A 10084-nucleotide genomic window follows, 5' to 3' on the forward strand; every position below is an offset into this window, starting at 1 on the left:
CATACCCGTCGCGGGACTCCTTCAGGACCAGGCCCTACTTCGCGGGAGGATATCATCCTCGCCTCGTCCATCACCTCCCCGTGTGCATATACGCCGACGCAGCTTCATACTAGCTTTTGCGATGGCGCGAACGATATTGAAATATGTAACCAAACCTAGTAGCACTGTAAATTACTTTCCTACAGTACTTCGGCTTATTATATTTTTTAGATAGTTCATAAGTACTTATTCATGAGCACAAACTATAAAAATTTGTTGCGGCATATGAGCCAGAGGGAAATTCAAATCCTATTGTTACTTTGCCTCGGAGTATCAGGATCGTAAGGATTCAAGTAAATACACTCGGAGCATAAAAATGTTGCCGCTACTTCGAACAAAGACGATTTTGAATCTTCCGACTTCTGCCCCGACCAGTATAAATAAACCGAGGCAACCCAAAGAGTAAAGTATCTTCGAATACCTACGAGTATCAACGAGCGATCTGCTGAATTTCGTGACGAACATTTATGGAATAATTTTACACATTGTATCTACGACTCCGGGCCCATAGGTTGTACCTTACTTTATTATTTTATGTAAATTCGGGGATTACGACGACAATCGATAACCTCAAATAAGTCTGACGGTCAAACTTCCCATATACCGTGTCCTCTACATATTTCATTATAAAAGACCTGAGTCAAATATTGATGTTTTTGACCGTGAGATGTATTTAAGTTAAGGCTACCTATACTAGTCGTGGGGGGGGGGGGGTTGAAAGAATTCGTATTTGCCTACCTGACGACAATAGCTGGTTGCGGTGACATTGTTTTTACATTAATTGTAGCTCAGCGGTCTAGGTACTTCGAGGCGACAACGACGTAATTTGCTTTGTCCTATGACTCATGTACCGCTACACTTCTATTTCTATAGAAATATAATGCTAAATACTACAATATATATCCCAAGTATTTCATATTTGAAATAACAGTCAAATTAACGGAATTAATCTGTTTGACATCTATACGGTTCAAGTCTTGTACGAATATATGTACAGCATGTAGTTTTAATATTCTAAGCGCGTATTGTATGCCGGACACTTATCTTTAATAAATTTTGCAAATCTGTTTATAGTAAGTGATGAATCATTAGGCCAATGACAAATAAGGCGACCTTTAAAAGATTTAACGAAACTTGCTTCTGCTGAACTTGGTCTATGAAGGTCAAATAGCTTCTCGTTTGTTTTTCAATTAAAGACATACTTTATGGAATGTGTTTTACTGACATACCGATTCCAAGGATTTCCAGTGCTTCTTAAAAATATTACACTCTGTCGTATGAAATATAATTTGTCCTTATTATAACCATTAACATCTAATGTCTTTTCTGGAAGTTCGTATACTAAGGCATCGGAATTATTTTTCATTTTACGCTGCGTTACTCGCAACTTTTCACAGATATATGTACCAACTGGAAGTAGTTCTTTGGCACGTATTCGAGTATAGTTATTTCCTGCTGGTTTCCACAAAGCTTCACAGAACAACGTCGCTTCCTCGTTCCTTTAAAGAACAGTCATACATTAGTATCACATGAACGTACTCCTTGAAAAAACATTTCATTACTGGAAATCTAAAAGTGTATTATTGATCTCAATAAGATTCACTTGCTTACCTGCTCCTCAAATATTTTTTGCTAACGTCCACTCCTCCTAAGTAGAGTGCATCTATAATATGCAATGCAAGTACTCTTTGCTGATATATAAACTCCTTAGTCATTTCATATACAACCTCTGCGTCTACAAGTGTATTTGGTGGTAATTCTATGCCAATGTCATCGACACTAACCCAAGAATTCTTTGTATATTTATATACGTTGCTCCTTCCCACGCCCATATAAAATGTAGCGTGCTTCTTATCATCATCAGACCTTGGATTTGTACCACATGGCATACAAAACCAGTCATATAGTGATAAAAATGCATCTTCAATGTTAAGTTCCATCAATTGTGCTGGACTAATAGTAAGAAATGAAGTATCTTCCAATAGAGTATTCAATTTGTCTTTGGTTTCATGTGTCTTGGGATTGTCCTAGTTTCATCTGGAAGTTTCCAATACTCTAGATATTGTTTGCGCATATCAGCTTGTTTTGTCTCAACAAGAGTATTATCCGCATAAACTGCTGCAATTTAACACAGGTCGATTATTTGTTTTCCGGCCAAATCATTGTTAGAAGCACGTAGATATTGAACAAATTGTTTCTCTCTTTTTAATTCATTATATAATACTAGTTGTAAAACGTCGTCATTTACACCACCATTTAAAAGGAGACGATTAACATGCTTCAGATATTCAACAACAACTTGTACCCCAGATCGTTTTTTCTTACATATTAAGTAACGTTCTGAATTTCCTGGTCTAGAAGAGTTTGGTGTAAAAATACAAACTTCTTCAAAGCAGCGATACATTAAATAACCTAAACCAGCACTAAAGGGTGTAAAAAGGTTGAATAATTTTGTCACAAAATCACCACCCTCTCTTTCAACCATCAATGCTATTAAACATCGACAACGATACAGATGTTTTGAAAGAATTTCTTGTACATTTTCTTGTCGTTCTACTGAGAATCCTCAATCAGACAACACAAAATGTACTCCTTTGCCATGGGTATGCTGCATTATAAGATTTGTAAATTCCTCTTCATTATCTGGGTCAAAGACATCACCACTTTCCTCTGGTCCGTAGTATGGATGAAATGTTTCACAAGGACCCGCATAAAAGTCTTCTAATTTGAAACCATGTTCATTTTCTAAAGTAAGAGCAAATCCTTTAGCACGTCATTTCTTTCGCCACAGAACATGTTCACTAAAACCTCCTGCTCCAGCACATACATCTGCAAAGTATAGCAGCCCATTCTCCCACAAACCTTTTGGGTTAGTAAACATAAAGTTACATGCTCTATCTGTATTCGCCATTTTAACAGTAGCACGATTTAAAAAAAGTGTTAAAAAAAGTTTTCGCATTGATAACAGTTTTCACTATATCTTCACAACAGAAATCAATTTCATCATCTGTGGTCAACTTTTCATATCACCATTTCATATCTTTTACACACTTTATAACTCACTCTGCAGGATGCCATTTAAGACCTGAATCTTCATGTCCAAGAACATGATGTCCAAAGCCGCTGCGACCATGCTGTCTAGGTGCTTGAACTGGCTCTAAACGACCTTGTTCATTATTTCCGAGGCCGTAACCTCCTTATATCCCATCATTCGCACCATCCTTTTGTCGTTATCGAGGAGATTGTTTGACTCTTGTGTTATTACTTGTATTCTTCTATTGTCAACTACCTTTTCATCAATATTCTCCTCGTCAGATTCACTTGAACATCTGTGAATTTTTTGTCGCTTACTATGATTATAAGTATCTCTTTCACAGTTCTTCCTTTTTGTCCTAGTTTCCAATTCTTCTTGCATGGTATGTTGATTGCATCAGTCGCATAACAATTCTGCTAGGAACATGATACATTTACATTGTACATGTGAATGTGTATATAAGCGTCAGAGGACGTCCAGGCCTTAGTTGGGACAAAAGACAAGAGTCAGTCGTTAGAAGTATCTGAAAGAGTCTGTTGACAACAAGCGTGCGTGCGAGTAGGGTTTCGTGGTCTTTAGAGTTTAAGATATATGTATAACTGTTGTGTGCTAAATAAAGGGAATTATTGGTATTTCCGAATCCATTCTATATCTTTACATGGTAGCAGAGCGTGGTTCATAATGTTGCCAATTATTTTAGTGCATGGTTTTTAATATTACGAGTTAGGTCGAGTGAGTCTTCAGTAAGGAAAGAAACGTTCAAAGGTTACAAAGAGGAAAAATACACTTGGAGCACGTAGGAACGCTTGAGTAAGAGATAAGGAATCATTTAAAATGGAGAGATTGGAAATCATGATACTTTTCGATGGATATTTACGGTATGTGGAAGCAAAGAATAACGATGTTTCTCAAGTATAAAGAATGCGAGGTTGTCACAACTAGGGTGAAGACAGCAACAGACAGTGAAGACTGGGACAAAAAGGATCCGAAGGCAATAAATATAATTTATAGTGCCATCACAAACAGACCATTGGAATATATTAGAGAAGAAAAAACGGCGTATGAGATAGTTAAAAAGTTTGATGAAATGTACTTGAAAGAGTCGACGGCACTACAGGTCGTATGCAGAAGGAGATTGGAAAAGATAAAACTTGAGAACTACAGTGATTCAGCATCGTTCTTTAGCGATTTCGAAAAATTAATAAACGAATTAAAATGTGCGGGTGCACAAGTGAGTGAGAGGGAAAAACTAACTTACATGCTGAATACGTTACCCGAAGAATGCAGCTACATAGCGGATATAGTAGATGCACTGAAAGCCGAAAATCAGAAGGTAGCGTATTTAATAAATAAAATTGAAATAGCGGAGAGGAAAAATAAGTCCAATCGAGGAGAAATGCAAACCAACGCCTTTTCTGCAAAAAAGGAAGGATGCTTCAGTTGTAGAAGAGTAGGACATTTTGGGAGAGAGTGTCAAAATGGCGTCGAAGCGGGAAACAGTATCAGTTTTTGGCTTGGGTCAACACGTGGTCGCAGCAGAGGAGGAGGAAACAAAGGAAATACGAGCAGGGGACATGGAAATTTCCATCGTCAGTCAACAACCGGCACGAGCGAGTGTCACGACCGGCATACTTCAAATCCGATGGACCGATGATGGAGATAAAGATGTGGCGGCCTTGGCGACAATGTATATCGCCGAACTGCCTAATGAGTCATCTGTATCCTAACGGTCCTTCCACCGAATGTCCTAGAAGTGTGACAACGGTCACGTACGCCTACAGGGTAGTGGGGATATTGAGCGATGACAAACAAAGAAGAAACAGATGTTACCGAAAGTCAAATTGTAAGAGCTTCAGTCTTGGAAAGTCACGGCTGGAGCTCAGAACAAAGTCGCAACCAGTGTAAATTCAGAATACAAGAAATAAATTCTCTTGTTTTTTTTGTTTTCTCTTGTTTTTTTTAGGACACGTAAATTTTAAATATTTAAATATTTTGGGTAAAGAACAGCTAGTTATACCGAATGAATTTGAAGAGGAATTTTTGAAATGTAGGGTGTGCATGGAAAGGAAAATGCAAAATTTACCATTCAAAAATAATCGAACCAAGGCTAGGGAGATAATGGAAATTATTCATTCGGACGTGCGCGGTCCCTTCAAGACTACCGGATTCAATGAAGAGAAATATTTCATCTCATTTATCGATGATTATAGCAAAATAGCTAGAATTTATTGTATAAAATCAAAAGATGAGGTGTTTGATTGTTTCGTACAGTTTGTAAATGAAGCCGAGAATTTAACGGGCAAGAGGTTTGAAATATTGAGATGTGATAATGGAAAAGAGCACTTGAATAATCGAATTTATAAATTTGCTAGGGATAAAGGTATCAGAATAAATAACTGCCCAACCTACGTACATGAATTAAACGGGACAACGGAAAGGTATAATAGAACAGTTATGGACATGGCGCGTTGCTTGTTAGCGGAAGCGAAAGTACATAAAATGGCTGGAAATAGATTGGACCGCGGTATACTTGAAAAATCGAATACTGGCAAATACTATAGAGAGAAAGACACCTTTTGAAATATTCTTCGGGAGAAAACCAAGTGTTGAAAATCTACATCTATATGGAAGTAAAGTTTTTGTAAGAACAAAAGAGAGTTTCTAAATGGGATAAGAAGGCAGATATGGGAATTTAGTTTGGATATAGTGAAGTAGGTTACAGAGTCTTATTAGGTGGGAAAATAACAATAGCGAGACATGTAGAGGTCATAGAAACAGACACAAAATGTATCGGTTTTGTGGAGAATTCATTCGATAAATATAACGATGACATTGAGGATAATGATTTATTGGTAAACATGAATAAGGAAGAGTTAGGAAGTAGGGAAGATGAAAATGATAACAGTCTTGAAAGCTTAAACATCCCTGGAAGATCTACACGTAACAAGAGAACTCCAGTAAGATATCCAGAAAAAGAAAACATTAGTGAAATCCATGCAAATTATTGTAGTGTAGATATCCCTTGTACATTTGAGGAGGCGATTTGTTGTGAAGATAGTGAAGATTGGAAACAAGCTATGAATAAGGAAATAGAATGTCTTTATAAGAATAAAACTTGGAAATTGGTAGAAAGGGTAAAAAGCAAAGACGTATTAGATGTAAAATGGGTTTACACGAGAAAATCAGGTGACAGGTATAAGGCTAGATTAGTGGTGAGAGGTATAAAATCGAGCTATCGCGGGGAGACGCGGTCGTTAGAATACGCGTCAACGAGAGTCGTAAATTCCCGTTACGATTAGAATAATCGACACCACGAATAGTTCGATCCCCGTATTTCGGTTAGGATAATCGGGGTGGTTGATGCGGTATAACACTGAGAGTCACAGAATTATAATAATGTATATTTCCAACACTTAGTCTACACGATTGAAAAGATATCAACAATTAACAACCTTATCGCACGCAGATAATATAGATGTATACAATATAGAGCAAGGCTCTTACAATTGAGCTTAGTCTCTTGGTGGACGTAGCACGATATGATACTTAATACAATAAGCGTTACACTAATATAATAGAATAAGCGAATGTTTGGCTCAATGTGTAATGTTCGATGCGTCACAAGGAACTGATCGACTTTTGGATGATTTCTTTGTCTCGTCTTTAAGACGACCCCCACTATACTTAGGTCACGCCACCGTTCGCGCCTATGATCACGTATGTCTGTTCTTGCGTGGAAAACGTAACGGACCAAATTCGACGTTTCGAGAACTCGCTGCTTGGCGACAGCTATGGGCTCGTCGATACATTGTATATGATCCGGCGGTCAGATAAGACGATCTGACTGAGACATTGTAGGGCCGCGAGTGACGGTTAGAAAATACAGCCTGTGTTAAGCCTCGTGGCGTAACATCCTCCCCCCGTTGAGAGGGTACCGATCAAATGATATGGTGTGGAGTCAGGTGCGTCGCTGGCGAATCTCCTTCGCTCCGTGTGGGTGGTCGGACTCGTCTGGATCTGGGTGAATGGGTAAGGGGACCAGTCTTTTGACGCCACGATCCAGGGTAGTTGTTGCCGTCTGCATGATGGCGGTCCGTATGATTCCGTCGACTCCTGGATGGACCTTGATCACGCGGCCCAAAGGCCATTGCATGGATGGTACGTTATCCTCCCTGAGGACTACTACGGTGCCTACTCGGATGTCGTGACTGCCCTTGCTCCATTTATTTCGGATGTTCAGCTCGTTCAGGTATTCTCGATGCCAGCGGCGCCAGAAATGTTGTTTGACCCTTTGAATATGTTGCCAGCTGGAGAGACAATTGGATGGAGTGTCTCGGAAATCTCGTTCTCGAAAGCTTGTTAGTGCATCTCCGATGAGGAAGTGACCGGGAGTAGGGACAAGAAGATCGTTTGGGTCAGATGATATTGGAGTCAGAGGACGGGAGTTGAGGATAGACTCGATTTCAATGATCAGTGTGTTCAAATTTTCGTATGTTAAGAGCTCGTTACCTGCGACACGTCTTAGATGTCGTTTGAAGGACTTCACCGCAGCCTCCCACAGCCCGCCGAAGTGAGGTGAGTTGGGAGGAATGAAGTGCCATTCGATTCGTCGATCGGCTAAAAAGGACTGAATCTTTACCTTATGATCGTCGGACTGCAGGAGGTTTTGGAGCTCTCGTAATTCATTGTTGGCGCCAACGAAGTTGGTGCCGTTGTCAGAATAAATTGTAACACAGAATCCTCGGCGAGCGATGAATCTTCGCAGAGCAGCAATGAAGGCCTCGCTAGTGAGATCGGTGACCAGCTCGAGGTGGACTGCTTTAACTGCAAGGCATACGAAGATTGCTACATATACCTTGATTTTTCGTCGGTTGCGATCCTTTCGTTCCTTGATGTAGAACGGTCCGCAATAATCGATTCCGACGTTGGTAAATGGACGAGATTCCGTTATCCGTGCAGCTGGAAGGTCGCCCATTACGTACTCTACTGGAGGTGGATTTGCTCGGCAGCAACGTACGCACTTCTTCAGCGTGCTCCAAACTTGACTACGGCCGTCGATAGGCCAGTAAGATCTCCTCAAGGCATATAAGGTAGCTTGAGTTCCGGAGTGGAGATTTAGGAGGTGTTCATGCTCGATTATGAGTGCTGTAACTGAGGATTTGGGTAGAATGATTGGGTGTTTCTGAGTGAAGGGCATTGGTGAATGACTGAGTCGGCCTCCGACTCGCAATATCTCGTCCTTGTCCAGAAATGGATTGAGTCGTTGCAGCTTCCCCTTCACTGCAGAATTTCGATCTGTGCGGAGAGTACGTATTTCATCTGGAAAATAACAGAGTTGTAACAATTTGACCAATTTGTTATGCGCATTGGTTAAATCATGTGTGGTTAGAGGTCCCCCCGATCCTGTTTTTGCCTCCATCGGAGGCAACGAGCGGCAATTCTTATCAGCTTGGGCCAAGAAGAATATCTCTCCAGTAGACTGTGGTCAGGCGGAGTCACGGACAGACATGTTGCCTTCTTTTGCCCTGGTATTTCAACTAATGGTACTGGGTTCCACGACGGCCAGTATTTTTCAGGTTGTTGGAGCCATTCTGGTCCATGTTGCCAAATGGTAGATCGCAGGAAGTCTTGGGGTGATTGGCCTCGAGATATGAGATCTGCAGGGTTATCGGTAGTGGGAATGTGGCGCCAATCTGAGGTGTGAGTCTTTTGTTGAATCTCTGTCACACGATTGGCGACGAAGGTTTTCAGCGTATGGGGTGATGTATTAATCCAGTGTAAAACGATTGTAGAATCAGTCCAGTAAACGGTCCGAGAAATGTTGCTTGGTAACGCTTGAAGGACTGTAGTGGCCAATGATGCGAGAAGAAGTGCTCCACTCAGTTCCAGCCTTGGAATGGTTTGTGATTTGAGTGGAGCCACCTTTGACCTTGCAGTGAGGAGTCGTGTCCAAACATGACCATCCGGAGTGATGGTGCGAAGGTAGACGCATGCCCCATACGCCCTTTCGCTGGCGTCGCAGAATCCGTGTAATTCAATTTCCGCTGCAGTCTTGATTATAGTTTTACGTGGAAACTTCACGTTATTTAGCAAAGGTAGCTGTGAATAATATTTGCTCCATTCTGTGTGTACGTCAGCCGGAAGAGATTCGTCCCAGTCAAGTTTTAAAGTCCAAAGTCGTTGGAGCAACATCTTAGCGCGAACGATCACTGGTGCCAGTAATCCAAGAGGGTCGTAGATCTTGGCAATTTCGGAGCTGATTGTTCTCTTCGTAATTCGAGAGGCGGTAGGATTGATTTTGACGGAATATAGGATCGAATCGTCAAAGGAATTCCAAACAACACCCAGAGTTTTGAAAGTTTGCGATTCGCCTAGTAGCAGCTTATCGTTTATGTCCTGCTCGGAAAGTCCTCGTAGCAGTTCCCGGTCGTTCGCTGCCCATTTTCGGATGTTTAAGCCGGCTAATTTAAGCAATTCTATGAGCTCCGTTCTCAGTGATTGTGCCTCGTTCTTTGTATCGGCTCCTGTGAGAACATCGTCGACGTAGAAGTCTCGCTGTAAGACCATCGCTGCTCGTGGGTATCGATGTCCCTCGTCGTCTACCAGTTGTTTGAGGCACCGAATGGCTAGATAGGGGGCCGCTGACAGCCCGAATGTCACTGTGTTAAGTTGATAGATGTCCACTTCTCCGTCCGAGTTGCGCCACAAGATTTGTTGGAATTTCCGATCCTCTGGACGCACAAGAAATTGTCGATACATCTTTTCGACATCGCCTGTAATGACATACTGATGAAAACGAAATCTTAAAAGGATAAGAAATATGTCGTCTTGTAGTTTCGGTCCCGTATGAAGTACGTCGTTTAATGAAACTCCGGTGGTGGTTGGTGCAGATCCGTCGAACACAACTCGGAGTTTTGTAGTCCGGCTGGATTCTTTGATCACGCCGTGATATGGCAGAAAATATCCGTCGTCCGTGCAGTGGTCCGTGGTGATCTTCGTCATATGTCCTAA

General features: G+C 41.2%; 1 protein-coding gene across 1 annotated transcript; it reads right to left on the reverse strand.

Annotated features, from left to right (window-relative positions):
- Window positions 1-7165: 7165 nt before the first annotated feature.
- On the reverse strand, window positions 7166-9640 carry LOC105667073. The gene is made up of 3 exons (XM_048414145.1): window positions 8621-9640; window positions 7583-8552; window positions 7166-7380 (listed from the first exon to the last, which is right to left on the reverse strand). Exons 1-3 carry the CDS (start codon window positions 9638-9640, stop codon window positions 7319-7321), a joined length of 2052 nt encoding a protein of 683 aa, XP_048270102.1. The 3' UTR covers window positions 7166-7318.
- Between the last annotated feature and the right edge of the window lie 444 nt (window positions 9641-10084).

The sequence above is a fragment of the Bombus terrestris genome, unplaced genomic scaffold (genome assembly GCF_910591885.1).
Source record: "Bombus terrestris unplaced genomic scaffold, iyBomTerr1.2, whole genome shotgun sequence".
NCBI classification, from domain to species: Eukaryota; Metazoa; Arthropoda; class Insecta; order Hymenoptera; family Apidae; genus Bombus; species Bombus terrestris.